This window comes from Bacillus rossius (genome assembly GCF_032445375.1).
Source record: "Bacillus rossius redtenbacheri isolate Brsri chromosome 9 unlocalized genomic scaffold, Brsri_v3 Brsri_v3_scf9_2, whole genome shotgun sequence".
NCBI classification, from domain to species: Eukaryota; Metazoa; Arthropoda; class Insecta; order Phasmatodea; family Bacillidae; genus Bacillus; species Bacillus rossius.
In genome coordinates, this window is record NW_026962013.1 from 34,725,570 (window position 1) to 34,752,394 (window position 26,825).

The following is a 26,825-nucleotide window of genomic DNA, read 5'->3' on the forward strand; positions in this document are numbered from 1 at the left end:
TTAATTAAAAGACACTCACATGCATAGCCATCGTTACACTGTTTTGGGGCGGAAAGAAAAAGGTTTACAATATTAATTAACATATTTAGGGGTGCGGCACACTGTAGCTAAGCGCCCTCTTGCTGTAGTTCGTGGCGCGCAGTTTGAATCACACACTGCTACGTACGTCACGACACAAATGCCGGGTAGGAAAGGTGGTGGGGAAGGGAACGGAGGATGATTATAAGGCTCGTGGGGCGAAGCCCCGGCTGACGTCAGCATTTATAATTTTTATTGTCGCCTGGGAGGATCCATATTCCACGTATTCTTGTGAGTAAAAAAATTTTTCATTAAAACTAAATTATTTCTGTAATAATAAATTTTACAAATTAAATTATACCTATGAAATGCATGCATGACGTTTGGTTGGTCAACAGAAAAATGTAAACATAAGAGTACTAGCCTGCAAAAAATCTGGTGTGGAATCTGGGAAAATTATCAACCTAAGAATCAAATCAAGGAATTTCAGAGTTGCGGGATCCTATTTTGATTACCATGAAAAATAATTATTTACTAGCTGCCCGACCCGGCTTCGCACGGCTATAGGTACTAATGGAAAAAAATTAAGCCACATCTCCCATTTATAGTAATGGTAAATAAAAAAAAAATTCAGTGAAAATTTATTACGATGCTGTATAATGTACCGGAGAGAAAATGAATAGCACCGATGGTTACCCGACTCGTGCACGCAACGTACAACTGATGTACCCGTACTTCGCTACGGCAGTCTACAGGCAGATCACTCTTGCGCCGCTCATAATACATGCCCCTCGTTGTGGGTACGCCACTGCCGCGCGATGCCCGTTGCCATGGAGACGCAGAAGGCATGAACAATGCAAAATACTGTTCTCATGCAGACAAAGTACCCACTGTTGCCTGGTTTTAACCACCCATTAGATCTAATTTTCGGAAAATGTCATCCTGCGTAACATAAGGAACATTAGGGGCAGGCATATTTCGCGAAAAAATCTGCTCGGCGTCGGCGGTCCCTCTCCCACCCTCCCCCTACCCCTGCCCACTACCGCCACACCTCCCCCTCCCACTCCCGCCACACCTCCCCTTCCCACTACCACCACACCTCCCCCTCCACCCCCCAATTCCCACAACACCTCCCCCTCCCACTCCCGCCACACCTCCCCTTCCCACTACCACCACACCTCCCCCTCCACCCCCCACTACCACCACACCTCCCCCTCCCACTACCACCACACCTCCCCCTCCCACTACCACTTGCAAAATTTCAACGGTGATGAGGACTGCACTAACAAGGAAATAGCCGTTGCCATAGAGACGAATGAAGCATCAACAAAGCAACAGCCGTTGCCATGGTGATTTCCTACAAAAAACTGGAAATAAAAAAAAAATTTAGGGGTGGACTACCCCTAACATTTAGGGGGATGAAAAATAGATGTTGGCCGATTCTCATAGATACTGGATAAGCACAAAAAATTTCATCAAAATCGGTCAAGCCGTTTCGGAGGAGTATGGCAACGAAAACTGTGACACGAGAATTTTATATACAGTCAAACCTCTATCTATCGAACTCGCATGTATCGATTGTCCCTGTTTATCGTATACTTTCTACGGTCCCGGCAAAATTGCCATACAACTAAGGTTAAAAAAGTCCGCTTGTACCGATGTTCGAATTATCGTTTTGTCCGCATTGATCGTACAAAATATGTGGTCCCGTCACTATAAATTATAATAGATGATCGTTTAACCATAAAGATTTTGCAGAAATAACCATTTCTTAAAAAGAAACCGTCATAAAAACAGTAACGATAATATACAGTAGTAAAAATCAACTTAAATCTGCAGCCAAGTAATGGAGCACGTAAATATGAAGAAAAGACAAATGAACAACAACTTACGAAGAAATTGGATGGTGTACCATAACTACAGTACAAACCCAATTGTTATCCTAAGATAATTACCATAAAAAGAACTAAAGATTCTTTGTCGATACCATAATTACTACAGAAGCACGATAGCTACCACATTTGCACTACAGTTACCGTAACAACCGAGATGTATATTTACCGTGACGGTAATGTATTTATTTATGACATATTAAAAATAAAGAACATTATTGAAAAATAGGATGTTAAATTTTTATATGTACGTTTGGCACATGTTGCGAAGAAATAATGCGATCTGAAAAAATGCAGTACTACTACGAAAAGCGAAAAGGGTAATCGTGGATTTTTAGGTTATGGCAGTCTCTCTTGTTTTTCAGTAATATCGGCCGAAAATTAACAAGCGTATCGGAAGTCGGCAGAAATGCCGATTCAACTAAATATTGGCAAAATCGGCTTCTTCAGTACAGCTCTACATTTGATGACATGAGTAAACATATTTCAGACTTCAGGATATTAAAAAAGACTTTAATTTCCATGTAGATTTATTGTGCGTATGTTTTTTTTTTTGCAAGTGTAAATTGAATTAAGTAAAATACTTCCATATTTATTTATTTTTCAACTGATTTAACTTTAATGACAAGTAACTGATATATTTCTGACACTAATTTTGAGGTTGAAATATTTTTTAAAAATTCTTAGAGTGAAGTCCACATCTATTGAATGTCCGCATCTACTGAATTTTTTTGTTGGTCCCCTGAAAAACTATAGATAGAGGTTTGACTGTATAAGATATCTTCCTTTCAAAATTGGAATATTTCAACAAAAATTTTCCAATTGTAATTGTAGCTGACTAACCTAATCAACCTTTCACTTTAGTATTATTTATCTAATTTCTCAGAAGCCACTACACTACAGATTTTTTTTTCTTTCAGTATGTATTTGTTATATGTGAAAAAAAAATTAGTGGGATTCTAATTCTTACTATTTAAATTCAATATTTGTATTTTATTTTAACTAAAAAAAACTGATATTCTCAAGGCCTACTCATTGGACATAGTTAGCAGGGTGGCCAGCCAACCGGGAAATCGGGAAATACGGGAAATAGCCAGGATTTCTTAAAAAAACCAGAAATACCTGGAATCAACCAGGAATTTTTATTAGAACCGGGAATTTTTTTTATGAAGTAACGATCACAATAACATACGTCTGTTAAATGAGCACGTTCACCACCCGTCGAAGCACGACAGTGTGCTCGTGTGCTATATTTTGTGAAAGTTAATTTGTTCATATTGCATTTAAAAACTTTTGTAGTACGTAAGAAACCGTTAACAATTCAGACTTCCATACTTATTATGTTTCTGTATTCAAAAGCAACAGCATTTTGGCTGAAAATGTTGTTGTAGGATGGTAGTAATTTCTCGCACGGCATGTTGGTAGCACTAGTTATGTATGTATATTTGTTTTTACTTTGCGCTCATGTTGGTGCGTCACGGTATCACGGATACTTTTCTCGAGTTTTTTTTAAAAGTTTAGTTGTGCGGGACGTTGTTTTGAATCTTTTAATCTAACATGTAATTGGCGCAGACTATCAAAATGTCAACGAGTTCGGTCACCACATACAATGACAAATGTACGGAAGAGTTTGAATGGGTGGAGAAAGATCGAAAGTGCGGGACGAACGCTATTTGCAATTTCTGTAATGTTAAAATCTATATCGGTAGCATGGATGGGAAGAACAGCATTAGCCAGCCACGCAAGAGGGGCAAAACACGTGCGTTTGGTGTCAAGTAATTTTTGTGACGTGAGATTATAAATTTTTTGTTGGTGGTAGGTTTTGTTTTAAGCAAGTTCATTGATATAATTTTTAAGCCTATAGTTAAGTTGTCTATTGTTTAACGGCAATAAAACATCATATTGTGTGTGCTTTGTGTAACAAAAATGCAAATTGTATGCAAATATTGATAAAAACCACCCTTGAAAAAACCTGGAAAAAACCAGGAATTTTATTATCCCAGAAGAGTGGCCACCCTGGTTAGGCACTAAAACTTGTGTGTATAATTGATTCCTCATCAAAATACTATATAAATTATGTTTTAGGAGAATGGGAAATACTATATCATGTCTCATCCTTAGATTACAGTGATCATTTAAATGGCCATCTACCATCTCTCTCGCTCTCTCTCGCGTGCTCTTTCGCTCCCCCCCCCTTCCCAATCCACCTCCCCCCCCCCTCCACCACCCCCACTCCCCCTCCAATGCACATTTTCTGCCAGTAGCACCTTCCTCGTTTCGGTTTTGGTCTTTGCTAAGTGCAGGAATTTTTAAATTATGGAAATGGGGAAAAAAAGTTCTTAGATTTCAACATTGTGTGTACCATTTTTGTTGTTATGGGTTTTTCCTGACTTTTCATGCAAGTAAAAGATTCCAAGTAAATTTAATTGGAAACTGAATAAATGTATTTTAAAGTGTTGGTAATATAAAGTGACTGTAATTGTTACTAGCACAGTTGAATTACCGGCTTAATCGTTGGTTTGTTTGTGCAGGGATGCTAAGATCGCAGCCTTGGAGAAGACGAGCCAAGAGACGGAGAAACTCATCGCCGAGGCTCGTTCCGAGAAGATCCGGCACATGGACGAAGTACACGCGGCTCAGAAGAAACTAACCGACTTGGAGTCCAAGTACGTTCAATGGGTTCTTGGATTGTGTCGGACCAGTTTTTTTTTATTTGTACTGCCGGTGTCCTGATTGACGTCTCTTTCCCCGACCGCAGAACCAAAGACTTGGAGTCGAAGCTGGCGGAAAAGGACGCCATGATTCGTGTCCTGCAGAGGCACGCGTACGAGAAGGACGTGACCACCTCCTCGTCGTTCCCGAGCATGCTAGGTCGCTCGCCCCACCACACACCTCACCCTAGCCTGCACGGCAACTCCGACCTGGGAACGGTTCTGGGGACGTCTGTGTCACGAGAAGAGCTGGGTGCGTTGAGTTGACATTTTCTTAATATTCTGTTATTTGCCATACTTGTACGTATCTGTTTTAAGTTTAGCACTTCAAGTTATGAAAGATTTTTTACGAGGTAATTTTCATAGTAAAGTAACTTTAAATGCAAAAACATATGGAAGTGAGGTACATCAATATAATTCAATATCCAGCCAGTGTGGTGTGTGGACAACACAGTGCCTGTAGAGATCCCAAATACTGGTTAAATATAACTGGCCGTTATTTACACAGTTACTAATAGAGCATTGATGATAAATTATAGTTTCACATCTGCAGCATGTGAGGGAGGCCATGGTGGTCAGCTTGGCAGACTTTTGTTGTGAGTCAGTGGGCTTTCTCGGTGTTGTCTTGTTTCACCCTCCCATTCTTTTCGTCAGTGCTCTTGTTATCGTGACCCGGATGTCGACAGTATGTCCAGACCTGATCCATAGATTCTTACCTCGTCTCTGGCTTTAATTGAATTGATCGTTATTTTTTTTTAAAAAAGCAAGGACGGCTGTTCTTTTAGCATTTTTTTTTTAAATTTTACTTTTTGTAGCTTGTCAGTTGTCATACTTGTTGCATGACTTATTGGTGTGAGCTGTGACTGAACCGCAGACCCGGTGTCGACGACGAGCGTGTTCTCGACGGCGAGCAGCGGCAGCACGGGCATCAGCTCGTACGCGGGGTCTGACTCGCCCTCCGCCGGCAAGCTGGGCTCGTACCGCGCCGGCTACGGCTCCCCCTCTCCCCCCCGGCCCAAGTACGGCTCCGTCGCCGCGGACAACAGCTTCGACGACACGCAGCGGTCGCTGGACGACCAGCTCAAGGAGCTCGACTCGCAGCTCGACTCGCAGCTGCTCAGCAAGGTGAGGCTCGTGTGACGCGTGATTGATTGGTTAGCGAACAGACGAAACAGCTCAATTTTAGTTTTTGTAATGCATGAACTCTTTATGTTGATATCCATATGTACATGTTGTTTAGTCATGCGACGTTGCTCATTCGAGGCTATTTCACACCCACCTTATCACTTGAGCGTTATTAGTATGTTGGGTGCTATTTACAATGTAGTTTTTTCAGGAAGAAAGGTTCTAATTGTCATAGACTAGGTCTGCAACATCAGTAAGTCAGTGATTATGAGAATCAGTTCTTTGTGGGAAGGGGTAGGATTTAATTTTTTATACCAAGAATTTATCCGTTGATTACAAGATGCTAATCAATGCATCACTTGTGTCTGAATTCTATTTTGTCCATCAGTACATTTACATTAATTTGCCACATATTTGCTTGCATTGGTAGTAGGTATTTTTTAGCAAAATTAATCTTCTTAGTGGTATGGAATATACCTCCATAGTTGAGTAAATTGGTATTCCAAAATTTTGGAAACTAATATATCTTAAAGGTAATTTTAACCAGTTCTGAAATCTTGAAAAGTCATTATTAAAACAATGTAGTAGAATATTTCTTTTGCTGTTTCAAATTCTGCCTTGAGAAGTCATCAAAACATTGGAGTAGATTTTTTTAAAATTATTTCACCAGTTTTTTAAATTTTGAAATTAAAAGGAAGGGGTGGTGGGTAATGCCCCCATCGCCCTTAATTGGGATAATCATAATCCTGTAGAATTCCATGTAGCTTAAGTTGCTTTATAGAAATTCACTTGTGAATACAGTAAAACCATTTTGTTGCGACCCCATTTATTGCGACCACCTCTCTAGTACAACCCGATTTCGAGGAACAATGAAAAAATTGCCGAAAATCCAAAGAAAATCGGACAGAAAATAAGTTTCTTGTGGTGAGTAGCGTGTTACCGTGTTCCTCTTGCCGAGTGCTTCCTGTCGATCGCTGTCAGCGCTTAACAACCCCCATTCCACGTCCCTTTGCCGGCAGGGTGCAGATAAAGGTTTTTGTGGCAACGTTATTATGTTTAGCTTCTGCGAGTGTCTAGTGTGGTACGCAGTTAAGGCAAAGCTACCTGCTGGATTTCTCTTGATTTTGATTACTATCGGTTGACAATACACAGCGTCTGACTGGATGCACGCCCGCCTCGACTTCTTTTAACTGCCGCAGCGATGTTTATTTTGACAGCTCAAGCAATTATATTTTCCCGTGGGTTGATAGAAAAAGGTCGCTTCACCCAGCATAAAAAAAAAAGGCTACGCCATTTATTCCCCGCGCAGGAAACACACTGGCTGCCGTCTGTCTACCCCGCATTTATCTTCTAACATTCCACGTCTCGCCTCTCGCGCGAGCAATAACTAGGGCCACGATTATATGGTGAATCGCGAAATCACGAAATTTTCCACGAATTTATATGGAAAATGCGAAAAAAGCGATTTTTAAGAAAAACCGCTAAATAACACCGAAATTACACAATACAAGTCTCTTATATTTTAATGTGAAAAGCTTGATAGTCAAGACTTGCCCGGGTCCTGGTTGATAAGCTGGAAAAATTTCCTGCCTTGCATTTCTACATGCTTCCTCTAATCAGTTTTAGGGCGCCGTCTGGTCAGCGTGTGTGTTAGTGAAGCGGGATGATAAGAGCGACGCTCAATGGTAGTTCTAGCGCGGTAAAACCTCTAAGTGCAAGGCTCTGAACTGGCGCGCAGTCATCTCGTTCCCGTCCGATAACTGTAAAATTTGAGCGGTGACCGTAACATTATATGGCGGAAAAATAAAGATAAAGGTGTAATGCATTTCCCTATGATACCTTCAAGAAATTTGTAACGGGTTTTTTACACCTAAAACTTCGAAAACATGCCTTTTAGCCATTTTATCTCAATAGAACCAGTTGGGCATTAACAAATTCTTAAATGCTTTTCGTAAACAGACTCCAGTCGGATATATAGTATAGTTTGGAAATCGCGTAGGTTTTTTGTGGCTGTGCGCGGCACACGACTGTAGTTGCCATGCGTCACGCGCCGAGAATGTTGTCCGGCAGGAAGGGTGAGTATAGTTTATTTGCGGCAAAAATGAATACTTTTACGGCCCTGCTAAATTTTTCCATTAAAGAAATTTTGAAGTTTCAGTGATTTTCCAGCAGAAATAATGTTGTGTAACTAACAAACAAATTGTATCAAACCAATTAACGGTAAATGGCTGTCGCGGGGGCTCTTAAAAATTTTTATTTTACCAGAAATGGACTATAAGGACGTTGAAAAGGAGGGGGAGAGAGACACGATGAACCTTGAAGTCTGACAAGGAAAGGAGAGGTAAGCCGTATGACGTCATGCATCCGCCGCCTGTGCTGCCGCCAGCCTGTCTAGACGATATTCCCGCGCTCCCATTTACGTTGCACAAGCTACTGCTGCCGTATTTTTAAAGGAAATGTCCCATTATTTTTTTTGTTATTCTTACATGAACATTATTGGAAGTATTAAAGCCGACACAAAAATACGCTGTGTGTTAAAATTAACAGATTTTAATGATCTTTCATTTTGTTTTTTTTTAAATTTTGGTCAAAATGTCCAATTTTTTGACGGTTCCCGAGAATGTATTCGTAAAATCACTGCTTCGTTAAATCCCGTGTTCGTGACATCGGGGTTCTAGTGTATTTAACTACGGCAAGCAGAAAACGTATATGTAAACTAACCAGTAAAAATAAACTGTCTTTTGACATCTTTTCTTTAGAGGTGGCCTGTAGGGCGACGGACTTGTCATGAAGGTTGAAGTGGGTTTAAAGCAAAGCCGTCTAGCATTGTGAGTGACAGCATCCTGCCATTGTACGGCTGGTTTCTTAGCAAGTAGCGGTTTGGGAATGGGGGGGGGGGGGGGTTGAAATCAACTGAAAACATCTATTACGACCCCCCCTCTATTACGACCCTATTCCTGGGAACCGTGAGGGGACGTTTCAGAGAGGTTTGACTGTACTTGGTTTGTGCTCGAATGCAGTGATCACCCTTTTTCGTGTGGTTTAATCATCGACATAATTTTATACAACTCCTGTAGAGTTTCAATTTAAGATAATTTCCATGTTTTACCCATTATTCCTTGTTGAAAATCTGAGTGATATTCTGTTGTCTTGAGGTGAGAAAAGAATGATTTAAGTTTTATTTTCGTTGCAAAAATAAAGAAGAATTAGGATGGATTTTACCCTGTGGTTTTGATGGATTCATGAATTAATTGATTAGGCGCCTATTGAGGGGTGTTTTTGGGTTAGTGTGGCGGAAAAATAAGTGTGACGCTCGCTGGTGCTTCTAGCACGGTATCTCCTCTAAGTGCAAAGCTCTAACTTCTAATTCTGCATAATACAACTATGATATTTGAGTGGAGACCATAACATTACATGGTGGAGAAATTAAGATGAAGGTGTAATGCAAGTTGTATTTTCAAGAATCTGTATTGGGTGTTTCATGCGTAAAAATTATTCTGAAGTCTTGCATTTTAGTAATTTTCACGCTTCTAAAATACAGTTAAAAAAGGAAACACAGAAATATAACTTCTTATCTGCCCTCAGCATATTCTTAAATGCTTTTCATAATCAGACCTGACTGATATATTGAGCAATTTTCAAATTGCATGGTTTGTTCTGAAGCTCTGCACACTGTATGGTTCCCTTGGAAGGGGGATGGGGGTGCCTTAAAGTAAAGTTTATTTACCAGTATAGAGCATTCTATTTTGTTTAAAATTTTGAAAACAGGTTTCCTTAAATTGTTTAATAAAAACTAATTACAATTTCATCCTATAATATTTGTAATTTATGTTCTTTCTACAATAAATTTCAATAAAGAAGACAACAAAATATAGTAGTACAAAAAAATTGAGAAACAAAGTTGTGTTTATCTCCTAAAATCAAATATTGCTAGAACCCACTTTTATGGCCAATAAAATCTTTTTCTTGTGCCACTAATCATTTCTTGGCCATAAAATGATTAAAATGTAAAGTGTTAAATATTAAATAGGGTTATTTCATATTAATTTTGCACATTTGTTCAGTTGTTTTCCGGGAAACAAAGATTTATCCACTTGAAAAACCAACAGAAAATTTTGTGTCATGTCAAGTAATTAAAGAAAAGTTACATAAAACCAGTTACAAATATTAAATTCTTAGTAGCTTCTCTTGTAAACAAAGCCATCCTGCTTTTTTTACTAAATAACCAAAGATATGAAGATACAAGCTGTGTAACTGTTTCATACACACAGCACAAAGAGCAAAGTATTGTGTTAGTGGTTGTTCATAAATAATATTGATTGGTGCGGTAATAGAAAAAAAAATACTACTTTTGAGATATTGAAATACTTAGTTATTGAAATTTTTTTCCTGTGTTACAAATCTATGACGTACTGCATGACATTTTCAGAAATGACATTCAACAACTCTTGGAGACAGCTATATATTGCACCAGACTTTGTGTTTCCACAGAAATAATGAAAATTTGTGTTGCACCATTTTTTGGGGTCCCTAGTTTTCTTCTTTAACAAAAATTTGCAAAGTATAGTAGCGGCAATTTTCCGACCAAATAACACTGTTCCAGATTATCTCAAAAATTCCCAAAACACAGTTTGCTGATTCTCAAACTATTTTCTTTTAAATGGTACCCTCTCTATTCTAGAACCCACAAGAACTTGGCAATTGGGGGTAGATTGTGTATGGGCTGCTTGCTGACATTTGTATTCATGGATTTCCAATGTGTTCATAGCTATGTTGTTTGAAGTAGCAATAATGTTTTCTACACACTTTGGTCGTAAGGACCGTTATTTAACTCATGCAAGCAAATATGTGTGAAGTGACTTCATTTTTGTTAATACAAAAAAAAATTTAGTTACTATAAAATAAAATAATGCTGTAATTTAAACTGCATATACATTTAAAACTGTTTAATGCTTTATTCTGCATAGGCTTTAGCTGTGGCTAATTTGCTCTTTGTTTTTCTGATGATGCTGAAGTTTCCAAGTAAGTAATGTCTTGCCACAAATTTATAAGTTTGTTATAAAATTTGGCGTGCTCTGCTCAGTAGAGTTGTGCTACTCATGTTTTGTCACTTGCATAAAGTTTGTGTTTCTTTTGTCACAGGGGTGTGTAAACTTATTGCCTAAAATTGTAATTTATTTTAAGAATTCTGTCATGTAACACTTAAATTTCTTGTATGAACAAATTATCACTTAACAAGTTGCATTTTTTTTTAAAATGATGTGATAAGATTGTGTCAATTCTTACTATCACTTGTAAAGATGCTATGAGTCTTTCTCTTCAAAGAATTATTTTATACTTAAATACAATGTTTTTGTCACATTAAGTGCTGTCTCTTTGAGCTGTTGATGAACATCTCAACTTAGCTGTAATTTTGGTTATTAAATAGTGTAGAAAACATGGCATAGTTCTTTCCATTATATAAATACATAACATACTCAGCTTCTTCCTACAAAAGTTTATAAAGATGTATAATTCCTGAAATATGGCATGTCAAAATGTGTTTATATATACATATATGTATAAATTAAAATATTTTTGTTGTTGGTAGTAATAGAGATTATACTGTAGTCACAATGCAACCTTGATTTTAGATTATTTCTAGGGGTGTGTGAATATTCGTAAACACGAATAGTTGCGAATAGTAACTGACGAACTATTCGCATTCGTAAGTCGAATAGCAAAATTTAAAATTGTGAATACCGTATTGGCCCGAATATAAGGCGACCTGCAATTTCAGGAGGCCAAACAAATGTAAAAATTCTTTAGACATACATTTTGTGTTGATAAATCCTTTTTGCATTTATGTATACCGCATTTAACTTTCCATTTCACTTAAGCTACGTATTACTATTTAGTAGTGTGTTAAACGTAACAAAGCAAACCAAAACAAAGAATGCAGCTTGCCGGAACAAAACAAGTGGCTAGCAGCCATGGTGAAGCATACGGCCATGAATAACTTCGGTGACGTGACCGCGAATATTTGTCCATATTACTTTCTGACAAGTGTGTCTCTGTCCTATGAATTTTAAAGAATAATCTATGTTAATTATGTTGTTTGAAAGGTTTTTACGTAAATAAAGAGTGGATTACTGTGAAAGTATTAAAATAGCTTTTGAAGCAACGTACCAAATTCCTGTAAATATGGCGTCTTCGTACGTGTTTGGCAATGTTCGTTTTACAACAAAGAAATATTGTGGAAAGACAGTTGGCAGCCGTGAACGTTAACGTAAACAATCGTTCTGAAAATAGCTGTGATATTTTAGTACAAATATTTCCGTTAAAAATCTGAAATTAAATTACCGTAAATGTTAACACGCGATTGTAAACAAAGTACAAATATGAATTGTGTAATAAAAAGTTTCCATTTTGAGATACTGCAATATTGGGTGGATTTACCGTTTTCCCAGTGTGAGGTAACGAAGTTTTAGTTAATATAAAAAATCATGAACATTTTAACAATGTTTCTACTGTAGCTTTCAGCTTGGAACTAATTTTTGCGGTGCTGACGTCTTGGGTGCGAAAATAAGGCGACTTCCAATTTTATCATCTCTCGTTTATGTAAAAATGGTCGCCTTATATTCGGGCGCGGGCCAATACGGTATTTACATGGCTGTGTTTTATTTCTCGTGGTGGTTCCAAGAGCTTCGGTTTTCACCAGCTTCTAATGTAATTTCTAATGTATTTATACATTCTTACTAACATAACCGCATTGTATTTTTAAAAGGTTCATTTCAAGAAAAAAACCAAACCAAAATCATCCTACATTAAACCAACTTGGTTACAAAAGCCAGACGGTAAACGTAAACATGAAGCAATTTCCAAACGAATACAGTTAGCAGGTATGCCAACGACTACCGTATACGTATTTGATGAACGGTTGCAATCGTTTACAAAACCGTTAAAATTAACTGTTTCAAATATTTTATTCAATGATAACCTTTTCATATACTCGTTTTGAGTATTGAAGTTAATCACGGAGTTTTTCCGGTCATATATGTTTGAAGTACAATGAAATTAATTTCCCATGCTACGCATTTTTTTATCCAAATTTTTCCATTGTGGTAACCGAAAGGAAAAACAATAGATAACAATTATTAAATATTATTATATATGAAATAAAAATTCATGTCCTCAATAACTCTTAAAAGTACTGTGACTTTTTTTTTTTTTTGTGGTTTCATTCGCAGAAAATATCTTGTATAAACTAAATATATGAAAACCTGCCATTGTTCAGTGTGATAACATATATATATATATATTATAGACACACACACACACACAGTAAAACCCCTTTTTTACACTATTCAAGGGGGTGTATGAAAATGTTGTAAAATGCGGGAAAGTGTAAAATAAGGGAAATGTGTAAAATTCCTTTTTTTGCCCGAAGAACTGTTATATTATAAGACCTAAACACAGTGTACTCTGGTATACACATAATTATTCATTATGAGTGTCTGACACATAGCTAAAAAGGGTTATTATATTAACACTTAAGTCCCATACTATATATATTCTGTAGAGGGTAAAAATTGGCACAGTCTATGTACATACTTCCTTACTTTAACTAGCAATTCATACTAACATTAGACATTCATAAGCTAAGAATATTAATAAAAATAATACAGATAGTAATAAAAGTTTACTAATGCAAAAGTTTAATTTTTAAATGTAAAAAAAGGCAACAACTCATACAGTCTACCTACACACACAAGGTAAAGTCACAACTACATACTATATTAAATTCCAGTTTACAATTACTACAATATAGGTTATGAAAGAGGTTTAAAATTAATTCCAGTAAAAGCAAATAAGTATGTATAGGTTACAAAAAAGAATTTACAATTATATCAACACTATGTGAAAAAATCTGAAATTTTTGTTTGCTTTAATTGTTGGCTGCTCAGTTCTTCTATTTTTTTGTCTATATGGTTCAGCTGGTCAAACAAACTGTCAGGACAGTTTAACCCAGAAAAAAAGTTTCTCAAAACAGAAACTGCTTCGAGAGCTTCATGCTTGTGAGGCATAGGGATTTCTTCATCTTCATCTTCACCACCATCATCTTCTTCAGGTTGCTGTTCCCTCATGTGCGAACTGACAATTTCATCAATCGATTGTACTTCTGTTGTTTGTACATGACTGTCAATATTGACAAAGTCGCTGAACAAACTGCCTGTCTGAATTTTCTTCCAGTCTTCTTCCTCTATGCTGCTGCCTGGTTCACTGTCCTCATTTGTAGACACTGTTTCTGAGCTTGGGAAACCTGCCTTCCTGAAACAATTTGAAATTGTTGTTGATGCAACTTGTTTCCATTCATAGGCAATTTCATGCACTGCATCCAGAACATTGATTTTTTTTTCTTGTGGATTTTTGCCAGCATCCAAGATATTCAACATTTTTTGGACAATCCTTTTCCTGTATTTTAACTTGAAGGCATGAATGATGCCCAAGTCCAAAGGTTGAAGCTCACTGGTGCAGTTCGCAGGGAAAAAAACAAGCTGTACATTCCTTAAATTCAAGTTTTGAGGGTGAGCTGGGCACTGGTCAAGAAACAGCAAAATTTTTCTTCCATTAACACCCATTGATGCATCCAGAGCACGCATTTGCTGTTCGAAGATTTTTGACGTCATCCAGGCCTTTTGATTTGCCAAATATTTTGTTGGCAAAGTTTTTATGTTTTTAAAACACCTTGGTTTTTGTGCCTTTCCTATCACCAATGGCTGAAGTTTCTCACTGCCATCTGAATTGCTCATTAGCAAAACAGTGAGCCTTTGTTTACTAAGTTTTCCACCATGACACTGCTCCCCTTTCAAACACAGTGTTTTGTCTGGGAGTAGAGAATAAAACAGGCCTGTTTCATCCACATTAAAAATGTCTTTCGGTGCATACCCTTGTATGTAATTGGGTAACTGCTCTTGTTTCCACACTTCTACAGTTGTAGAGTCTACACTTCTACTTTCACCACATACTGCTTTATATACAAGGTTATGTCTTTGTTTGAAACGGTCAATCCAACCATTGGATGCACGAAACTCATCTAATATTCCTAGCTGTGTTGCTATAAATAGTGCCTTTTCTCTTAACAAAACACCGTTTACTGGTACATTTGAGGACCTTGCACCAAAAAACCATTCCTTCAAAAGTACTTCAAGTTCCTCGTATTTCGATGCACAAACGTATTTTCGCTTCTTCGAAAAACTACCACACTGCGATGCACTTTCTTCTATCATGTCGCGATTTTTCACAATTGTGTTCAGTGTTGAAATCGGGATGCCTAACCTCTCAGCGAGTGAAACACGAGTACCGACATGTCTGTCCACGCACTTTAAAAACTTAAGTTTTTCGTCAATCGATAATGTTTTACGTTTTTTACCTGTAGCCATCTTGTTAAAAACACAGTAATTACAGGGGTAATTTCACGATACTGCCGACCACGTTGTCAATAACAGACTTTACAAAGATACATGCCGGAAATCCTGAATGTATAAGTTATTGATTAACAGTAGGTATTTCTATAAACTATAGAGCTAGCGTCACGTGCTAACGTTCGCGTGAAGTCCATGATTATACCAGTGTTGGCAGCCTGTTAATACCGTTTTTAATAGAAGAGAACTTCGAAACATCGACGAGATATAGCGCTAGTGTTCCCAACAGCAGTTAGGATTTTGTATTTCATACAAAAGTTATATCTTCAAAGGTAAGACGTCCATGACAAACATGGGAATAACGAATTTATGTAGGTCATTGCAAAAACAAACAGCGTAAATAGCGGGAAGTAGGTTATGGGCTTGTTGTAATAAACGGGAATTAATTGCATTGAATCAAATAAGGTTAAAACGGGCCCAAAAAAAATGGTGCAAATAACGGGAAAACGTAAAAAGCGGTAATGTAAAATCGGGGTTTTACTGTGTGTGTGTGTGTGTGTGTGTGTGTGTGTGTGTGTGTGTATGTATATATATGTGTGTGTGTGTGTGTGTGTGTGTGTGTGTATATATATATATATATATATATATATATATATATATATATATATATATATATAAATTACTATTCTATTTCGAAACTATTCGCATTCTATTCGAAAATTTTACTATTCGATTCAAAAATATTCGACCATCAAAATCCACTATTCGCACACCCCTAATTATTTCTTTGATTATAATGGCAGTAAGGGGGTAAAATTCATTGATTATAATGGCAATAAGCGGGTAAAGAAAATAGCTATCATTTGTTATGTTGTAGTTAGAACTTTTTTAAAAGAAGATTCTAATTTCAAAATTTTATATTTATTTCTAGGTATTAAATGTTGAAAGTACACATTATGTAAATAATCAACTCACTTTTGTCAGAAATTATTTCATTACCTATAGTTACTGTATAAATTATTATCTGAATTATTCTTTACAATAGGTCTATCTTGTAAGTCAGAAAATGAAAATAAATTATTAAATACTACTACCGACCTAATTTTTCTGTGTGAGACAATGATTTTGAATCATTACTTAATTTACATGACAGGTTGTCTTACATGTTGGTACTTTATACGTCTGCACACCTGGTGATACCTACGCTGAAGTTGAACTAATGAGGATGGGGGTAAAACTATTTTTAAAATAAATTGACTGGCTTCAGCTTGTTTTTCACCCAAGTATCCACACAACCCACACATTGTTTTCTGTACCGATCACAGTCGTAGACATTTTTCTATGCTGCAGATTTTTAAATCAAGGTAATTCAAACTGATTCCTTAATTTTGTTTATAAAACTGCTATCGCCTTCTGAAAAAGTATTTATTTTTACGTGGAATTGCTCAACACAAACAAACCAAATATGCTAAGACTAAAATAACTTATGGTCAATAGCTGCTATTCCCAGCACTACATGCCATCTTTTCCTCCCTCTTCCATTAGGATGAGGGCTCTGGAGGAGTTAGGCGCACACCAATGGTTGCTGTGGAAAGTACTAAGTTTCCACCTGCAGTATACTTCGATGTACCTAACTATATTTTTTTGTGGTTTCTACTGTACTCTGGTAGGCACAGCCATACATAACATTCAAGAACAGACAATTTATTATTTCTGACAATTTAATATTTTAAAACATTCTTAACTCTGTAACAATTAATTTTTTCACTACTTTTACTTTTTGTCAGAATAAAATAGTTGAAAAGTTAAAAGAGTTTGCACACACCTGTAAGTGTAGTGTTTATCTGAATGCTGTTAGTGGAGCTTTTTTTGCCTGCAGTGTTTTCTGAATTTTGTTGCACAGTCTTTGCTTGCATGCTTAACTGCTGCTGTTGCTAAACACATTGAATGAGAGAGTGTGTTTTTTGAAATGTTTTGGAGGTTTGATTCAAGGCACTGAAACCAATCTTGTGTTTGGCTAGAAAGAATTTTACATATGAAGTGTTATTTTGGATTTTGAGCGAATGCTACCCCTACTTTTTCTTTTTCCTTGCTTGACTTTGCTGTACCCTTCCTCGTTTGCAAGACTGGCTCGGTTCAAAGCAATGCCGTACATTTATGAAATAACGTGCTGAACGTATAGCATGTGTAGTAAATGTAGAGTCCAGCATTCCTAACCTTCACCAGCAGGCATGTTGCGTGGTGTTCTACTAACCGTATAACCACTCATCATGGCTCCTGGGTTATCCGCAACTCTCGTCTCTCTCTTTCTTCCTTTTCAGCGCGGTCTTTGCTGTTTTCCAGGATTCTCTAATACAGGCACTGCGCCGAGAAAAGGAAAAATACCCAAGCCACTACTGGCGAGTGTAGGGGTGGGGGAACGTCTGTTCGAGACAGGGTGGCTAGTGCCCACCCGCTACGAGCAAGGCAGACCGGAGGAGATAATGCTCCTCGAGAAACAAGGTCGTAGTTCCCAGCAGCAGCGCATGCCCGAGTCATGCGGCGGGGCGAGGAGTCGCTCGGGCAGCTTGCCGCCGGCCCCGAGCTCGCTGCCTCGCCCCCGTAGGGCCACCAGGCCGCCGGCCCGTCGCCTGGGCGAGTACGGCCGGCTCAGCGACGGAGAGGGGCGCAAGACGCCCTCGGTGCCGGAGCCCGAGGCCAGGGGGCGGTCCAACATTCCCGCCCCGCGCAGGCTGGGCGAGTACGGCCGGCTCAGCGACGGCTCGCTCAGGAAGCCGGCGGGGAATCTCCCCAACAACAAGGTGACCAGAGACTCTGCCACCAGCGCCAGTGAAGATTCCTCTTCCCAGACAAAGTTGCGCCTGTTGCCTGCCCCGCGCATACGCCGAGGCTCCTCCCTCACCCGGGACGCCAAGCCGGCCTCGACGGACAGCAGCGCGAGCGGCAAGTCCGTGGCCAGCACGGGCACCAATAGGTACCGCATTCATTTCTGAATGTTGTGGCGTAACGTATGTTCACTAGCTGCTCCAGTTTTAAAACTACAGGTAGTCTTGCATTTTCATTCCGTATTATATTATCAATAGGGACAAGATTTTATGGTCGGTTGCGATAAAATTTAAATGTCACCTGATGTACGTCACTGCAACACTATCCGATATTCTTCAGCTCAGGGCATTCTACAGTCAGACACTGATTGAGCCTCCCATTATCAGATTTTGCGAGGGAATTAGGGCGTGTGTTTGTTTGTAATGATTTTTTGAAGTTTGGAATGATGGTTGCAACATATGAGAGATTTTTTCAAGCAGTAAACCTTATCTTTATTTTTCTTTTCTACAAAATAGCTATTACAAATTTTATGAAATGTTCTACTGTATAGTAATTTTTCTTTGGTATTCCAGTTAAAACAATTTTGACATTCGATAGTGGGACAAAATCGCTAATCCGGCTCGGCCATGGTCCCGAATGTGAGCCTTTTCTATAAAATAAGACCTCAATACAGTGAACCTGCTTATAAAAAACTGTCAAGACCCGGTGAAAAACTGTATCAAATCTCCTAGACAGACATCGTTATTACATTTATTCTAATACAGTATTTTTCTGACAAAATTATACTATTTTGGCAAAACAAGTGTGAAAATATTAATGAACCTTATATAATAATACTTGTTGAAAAACACTATTTTTAATTAGTGTATCAAAATAACACTATAAAATCTTGTCTCTTCATTAGTGAGTGACACGTAACAATTATCTAACATGTCGCTGATATTTTTTAAACTAATGCCACCAAAATATATATTTTTTTTAATACTGAGACAAATTTTAATATTAGCTGAGCTGGTAAAGTTATAAGTATTCCATTTGTAATTTATATACACAGAACAATTAATTAGAAGTTAATCTCACTTATTTTTAGCACTTTAGTCATAACTATAGGATGTTCAATATCTCTTTTCCAGCAATTAAAATTTTCCTGATCTTCAATGTGAAGCATTCTAAGGGATGAAATTCTTACTTCTTTAATCCTGTGGATTTTTTTTAATACATCCATTAATCATCAGAAACAAAAGTATGCACTACCAGATTTATATTCTCTTGGACATTTTCAGTTCTGACTTATTAATTAAAAAAAAAAAAAAAATCACAACATTACTACAAACGTGATACAAATATAATTCTTAATGCAAGAGATTACTGGTCTTAGTTGTAAAGGACATTGAAAATGGTAAATTATGTTCAGCTACTAGCCATAAATGTAACTGAAAATTTTAACCTGAGCAAATTTGGGATTGGTTTTGAAATCAAAATCTGTTACAAGGACAGGAAAGACCATTTCCCTTTTTTACAAAGTTGAGATCTGTTTTGTGCTTTTACTACATACAGTGTTATAGCAGTAGGATCTTTTGATTGTATTTAAAAACTAAGCAAATCACTCAAAGTAAAATTATGATTTTTTGACAAGGTGTTACATTTTGTATTATGTTCACAGAATATGAGTATAGTGAGCATATGTTAATAATTTACTATAGATACACATGTGAGTATGTTGTTAAAGTGAATGACACTTTGAATTTAATTGCTTTTGGTGTAATTTTTTATTAATTAAGGGCAAAAAAAGTTATTTTACTGTTGTTCACCAAGTTAATTCTATAGCTAGAGTTTGCCACTGTCATTTTTTTCGCAGCAAGTATCTCTTGAAAGTTCTGAACGTCTTTAATATTATGGTAACTTTTATAGCTTTACTAATCAACGGCAGACTTTACATACACAGGTTCTTTACTTTTTGTTCTTTGTTTAGTGTCCTAATGAATTATAACCATGTATGTTTAATTCTGGCACAGTTCTATTGCCCTTCCATTAGACATCACTAGCAGTGTGTTGTGCCTTAATATAGTTGCGATGTAAGCATTGCAAAAACGTTTTGTTTTTTCAGGCAGTCATCTCATCTGTAGTTGAATAGTTTGTTATTATTAACTGTGGCAATTTTATAACAAATGGCCCTATTTGTTACCTTGTGTGTAACGTATGCTATTTTTCTTCTAAATCATGAATTTTTTTGCTACAAAATTGTGCTTTTTTTTTATAATAATCTCTGTCAGATGAATCTTGCTTTTCTTAGACTGAATCTCAAAAACTGATCCCCCAAAATATTGTACAAATCAACTACCTAAATATTATTTGCCATAGGTGCCTTTTGAGAAGATCTTCCTATTGGTGCATAGCCTTAAATAAGACTGATGAAAACTTTCAAACTTAGAACCAGAAATGTTTTTTGCAGTTTTATTTTTGTATGAATGTTAGTTTTATATGCGGTTGTTGTATGGAGGAGACGTGCTTTCTGTGAGCTGGCTGTACCACAATATCTAGTCAGTGTGTAATGTAAACCATGAAGAGGCTGTTTTGCTGTATAGCTATTTTGTATTATGCAACTAACCAGGTTATTGTTGAGTTGTAAGTGCTTGAGATATAGTTTCTTAGTGACATGAAACATGCTTACCATGAAGGCTCAGTAAATAAATGTTTCTCCAAGTAATTGGTTGATATTTGTTATTTTAACCATGTAAACTTTCACTATACACTTTTAAAGGCTGAATTCTTTTTCATGATGTCATTAGATAGGTTTTGTTTGTTGCCTGTGTGTTGTTAAATGCTAAAGTGGGAAATGAGAAAAAATGTGAGAATGGCATATGAAAAAAAAAAAAAAGAGGAACAGAGGAAAAAAGGATTAAGTTAAAGTGAGAGAATGAGGAAAAACAAAAGGCATAGAGAACTGAAGAGCAGAGATAAAGGTTGAAAAGTAGCAAAGTTAATTGTATTCATTATTTTTTTCTGTCAGTTTTCTGTCCAATTCTCTGTAGGTGATATACTGTGAAAAGTTATTCCAGCACATTCAGAATCATGGTGATTTCTCGGGATTGTAAAACTTCACTTCATAATAGTTATAACTGGAATGCGGAAGAAAAATTACTATTCAGTACAATGGTATTTAATACAAGTTGTGATAAGCTGTTCTGAAGGAAAAAGACAAATGAGCTTTACTGTTTCAAGATATCTTTCATTATGTTGCACCCACAATTCATGTTTCTTTTCCAAAAAATTGTTGCGGAAATGTAACCCCCAGATAACGGGAACACTACTGAACTGCAAGCAAGACAGTAACGAAAGCCTTGTGAAACAAATTATCCCAAGCAGCTTGATTGCTGCCGAATTATAAAATGTACCAAACCATAGGCTGCCGGATTAACACAGTGTATTGTTTAAATTGCATAAGCCGTGTTTGTGGTGGTGGTGCCGCCTACATAATAATCCAGGATTATTTTTAAAACTGCTCATCATGCCTATGAATTGCAACACTTACGCCATCTTTGAGCGGTGTTTACTGGCAAACCCCTGCAGCTGATGTGAGGAATGTGACATGTGGTAATATAGTACTATGGGTTGCCAGAAATTAGCCGTAGAGGGGAGGACGTTGCAGCTCAATTTCTTTTTTCTTCCTGTGATAGTAGATGATGCCATGTCTTCGTTTTTTCAGTTGCACCAAGAACAGTTCTGTAACCAACTACAAACCGTTGTTCATTAGTGTTGACCTTTTTTTTTTTTTACACATAACCAGTGTGATTTATTCACCTTATCCATAACACCTGAGTGATTATTAAAACGAAGAAAGTATGTAACGAATATCCTCATGAGTATTTATACAATAATGAATTATTTATTAAGATTGTTACATGCCTATGAACAGTTGGGGGAACCTTGATGCTAGACACGAACAAGAAACATTAAAGCAACATTACAAACTAAATACAAACTGAACTAATACAAAAAAAAACATAACAAATAATAATGTGTACAGTGAAACATCTAAACTTTATAACCAAAAGTATTAAGATATTAAAAATCACACTAACAGGAAAAAAAAATTTGTGAGAAACAATGATACATATAATTATAGAAACATAAATTGTATAAATTAATTAATTTAAGGATGGTAAGAATTTTTTAAAGTTGATTTTATTACTGGTTAACTGTAAGAAGCTCTCATATTTAAAAAAAAATGTATAAATTTGTATACAATTTCATTAGTTTTTTTTTTTAATGTACATAGAAAAGGTGGCTTATATTGTTACATTCCAGATTGGCCCGGCAAGGCAACCCGGAATAATGACAAATACACATGTGCGCTGTTAAAGTTTTGTTTATATTTGAAAAAAATTCTTGTTACAAGTTACATTTTATATTGTGAGTTGCCACAGCTGGACGTCATACCGGTCCGACGACGACACAACTGAAAAAATACGAGCAACCGACAGTCGGCCAAAGACAACTGACGACTACTGAACTTGCACCCGTAGTTACCGTCCCTTTATAAAAACAAAACATAGGGAGGCGACCCTGTGGGCCGACCGACCAATCAGATTATTTGTTGAAAAATACTGGCATGGGGAAATACATCACGCCACCTCAAGGTTCGCCCTGATTGGCTGGCGAGACTACGCCCAGCGAAAGTTCTAGTTTCTTGGTGCGCAGTTACACGTCCACGTGCTGGGATTTTCCAACGACGCACTATCTTGAGGTGTGACAAATGTGTCGCACCCATGTCCTTTCTTTCTTAATCTTTTCACTTCTAGACTGTTCTCGAAATTTACCCTCCCAACTATCCATACTATGCTTTAAAATATATATTATATATATATATATATATTAGTGATGGTTAGAATCCCATTTTTCTCGAATCCGAATCTCGAATCCGAATCCCAAACAGTACCTCGAATCCACCCCTCGAATCCGAATCCAGTTCTCAAGGGTTAATTATAAAATAATTTATAAGTTAAGAGAAAAAATTAAACATTATGCCAAATTATTTAACCCTTTAAATTTTTATTTAAAAAAACAAGGATTAGACACGGTCTGGATCAAGACGATTCCGTTTTTGGTCACATATGTTTCCTGCAGTGCTGAACAAACGTTCAGAGAACACTGTCGCAAGTGGTGAACACAAATATTTTTTGGACAGTTTATGTAGCCTGGGTGAACACGCAGACTGAGTTTTCCAGTATTCGAGAATGTTTATTTCTGGGTTAACTTTAGGATCACGTAAGAATCTGGTCACTTCATCAATTGCTGTAGAATCCGACTTGGTGGATTTAAGGCATTCAGGCATTATCTGTGAGTACAGTGATTCATGTATCCACGGAAATCGGAAAACGAAATTCAACATCCGACGGAACAATATTTTGTAGTTACCAACTTGACATTTGTTTAAAGTCCCAAATGAAGGTAAACGCATTCCTGAAATATTTAATGGAAACTAAAAGGCGCCATCTTGGCTTCAATGGTTTTAGACCATAAGAAATATTGTCGTGCGTCTTTTAAAATTAAGCCTCACTAAAGCATAATGATTAATATGCCCGAAGATAAAAGTGACGGTGTGTTTTCTCTAGTTTACCCATTAAAATTTTTTATATTAATATTAGTTATTTTTTATGTTGCTCAAAATGATTGGCTAACAAATTCATTGGTTGGCCATCATGGAATTCTCAGATAATACATATTTTAACGTTGGTAGTCTACACAAACCAAACTTGGTCCTAAAAAAATTCACAAATAGAACGTATCAGAATATTTAAAATTGAATTGCGATTAAAATAATAATTATTAATGCATTATTTTTTGTCATTCATTATTTCATTGTTATTACTACATGTGCGACCGTAACTTGTGATGAAAGTCGGCATTATTGTTGTATTACTAAGTAACAGATTTCTCGGTAAAGTTATTTTAAAAAAAACAAGATTCATATTTAGTCTAGATCCTAAATGTGCTTTATTTTATTTTTTAGCATATTTTGAGAATACATATGTGATTTATGCCTTATTTAATGCCAATGTAGCGACAATGCATTTATGTTCATGAATATAAAGTAAGTTTCCCAAATCAGTACATGCTTCATAATTTTTTTTATATATAATAACGAATTAAAAGTACAATACAGTAGAACCTCGTTAATCCGTGATGCGCTAATTCGGGAATCGGATAATCTGGTACGATTTAAAAGAGAAGAAAAAAAAGAGAAGTAAAAATTGTCAGCGCTTAAAATTAACGTCATGCGGGCCGGCGGCCGGCAAACACTACAAGCCATCGCGTGGGCCGCCAAACTCTACAACGCTGTTTGTACCGACCCTTTGTGTCGCCCCCCCTTTCAGCTGTCACATTTGTCACTCATTAAACTTGAGGGGGATGTCCTGACGTCTGCTTCCCGTCTCCCTTTGTTTGTTTCCACCCGCCAACGCACGGCAGGCGCCTGGCGAGTGACGTGTCTGGCTGGCATTCGGCTGTAAGAAGGGGAGGTGGGGGGGGGGGGGGGGGGTAGCAAGGTCAGCACGATCTTATCTTTCTCTCTTCGGCTGTTGTAAATGACCGTGAACTAATGGCTAGACATTTTTAAGCCGAGACACTAATTCGAAGCGGCCGGCCCTTACCGTGAACGGCCTTAACCCAGCTGCACGCCGGTGTCTGAGAAGCTTGACAAGACCTTCCGGGCTTTTAATCGCTAGTCCGTGAAATTCGGTAATCCGTGATTATCTCGGTCCTGACCACGTATTAACGAGGTTCTACTGTACCTCAATAGGACGTGTTCCAAGGAAAACATAAACAGGCCAAGTAAATTGTAAGCATTTAAGTTTTTAAAGTACTACATTTACATCAATATTTTTCCTCGAATCCCGAATCTTTTCCCTCGAATTTCGAATCTTTCGAATACTAGAGATTCGGTGGGATTCGAGGATTCGAGGATTCGACCGGCCCATCCCTAATATATATATATATATATATATAAAACGTAAATAATACGTTAATTTTAAATAATAAAGTAGAACGATAATAAGACACTACTAAACATAACGTAAATTAATAATAATCATTAAAACACCAAAATATCACAAAAATATTAAACATAAAATAGTCTTATTCAAATGAGAAAAATAGTAGGGGGCAGGAATTCTGCAATGTTACAATATCTTTTAAAGGAAAGAATTGTAATGCAAGTACCGTAGTTTCAAAAAAGGAGGCAACAGTTCAGTTTACGTGCCTGATGCCATCTGGAAGAGTTTAAATATTGGTTGTATGAATAAGGACATTCTCATCTTGCAGATTTATTTTTAAATACTTTATGGCATTAAACTGGTGAAAGATGTTCCTTTCATGAGAACAAATTTTTTTCCAAATCTTCATGCAATTGTATTACTAATTGACATGGATGAACATCAAAAGATTTCTTCAATACTTTGTCACTGTGTTTTTTTTGTTTTTTAGATCTTGAATCTCTCGCCTCTAAGCAATCCACATTTTGTATTTCATGACTTTTCTGTCATCAAACTCTTCGTACCTAGGAGTACTATTAGAGTACACATACAACATCTCAATAAACATTCTACGCTATATTGATTGCAACATAAGTCTTTTAGTAACTTATGGTGATTATTATAAGGTAATATTTTTTCAGTGTACAAAGCACTTAACTTCAATGCCCAGGTTACTGTGGACTTTTAGGCATGTATTACGATTTTGACCATTAGGCTTGACTACACAGAAAGGACGTAATCAAGAAAATGTTCGATAGCTAATTTTGAAGTTATCGGCCAAAAATGTTTTGTATCGATTGCGCATTGTAGCAAGCAGATACCTTTTTAGCTTTCTAATATAATCTTGTTTTTGGTAATGAATTCCTTGTTTCGCAGCTCCCATTCAGCTATTACTATCTTCTTCATAAAACTTCTGAACTACCCAGGGGCGTAGCCAGGGGGGGGTTTTAGGGGTTAAACCCCCCCCCCCCCCCCCTTAGCACCAAATCTTTAATTAATTTCTTATTCATCACTCAAACAAATTTCATATTAAATTAATAAAAACAAATTTACCGTTACAATATTTAAATTTAAGTACCGAAAACTGCTAAAATAGCACTATTTTACACCTTAAATTCCATTTTACACCTTAAATTCCAAATTTTCCCGGGGGAGGACCCCCGGACCCCCCGCTTTAATACGGGGGGGGGGGGGGGGGGGGGGTGAGGCCATGCTTCTTAACACCCCCCATACACAAATCCTGGCTACGCCACTGGAACTACCTGTTCCACACGTTTAGGTAATCTCATTCATTGTAATTTAGGTACAGATAAAGAATTTTACAACTCTGATTTCTTTGTGTGTCTATAAATAACAGTCCTATCTTTAGGTATTCAATGCCTATACTTTTGGATCATCTGTCCAGACACTGCTTTTCTAAATATTCATTTATCTTCAATACATTCTAGCCTCTAATAATTGTCTTTGAACTGTTTATTAAGGACGTCACAAAATAACGCCTTCTTGACCACTTCTCCACCATCAGGTTTAGTTAACATCTGCACTTTAGTATTTGATGTATCTTCAATACTATTTCTTGTTTTGCCTTCAAATCTTGTCAATTTTTTCCTGTACTAAAGCCCTTTCTGCCTTTCTTCGCTGCATATTTGCACTTGTGACGGACTTGGGAGCTGGAGGATGCTGTATTGGAACTGGTGTAATGCATCCTAAAGCTGGTGTGAGGCATTCAGAATCTGAGGACAGTGTTTATTCAGTAAAGTTGTTTTTGTTCCGTTAAACAGCACAGTTTTTTTCTCTCCAAATCTTGAGAGCAGC

The 26,825-nt window shown here is 37.0% G+C and overlaps 1 protein-coding gene across 1 annotated transcript in view; it reads left to right on the plus strand.

Annotated features, from left to right (window-relative positions):
- Window positions 1-20,683, plus strand: part of LOC134542828 (angiomotin-like protein 1) — a 67,283-nt gene extending 46,600 nt beyond the window's left edge. Inside the window, exons 10-13 of the mRNA XM_063387390.1 lie at window positions 4,442-4,576; window positions 4,669-4,874; window positions 5,496-5,746; window positions 17,472-20,683. Of these exons, the coding sequence (XP_063243460.1) occupies window positions 4,442-4,576; window positions 4,669-4,874; window positions 5,496-5,746; window positions 17,472-18,143 (1,264 nt within the window). The 3' untranslated portion in view covers window positions 18,144-20,683. The remainder of the gene's footprint in view (window positions 1-4,441; window positions 4,577-4,668; window positions 4,875-5,495; window positions 5,747-17,471) is intronic.
- Window positions 20,684-26,825: the final 6,142 nt, after the last annotated feature.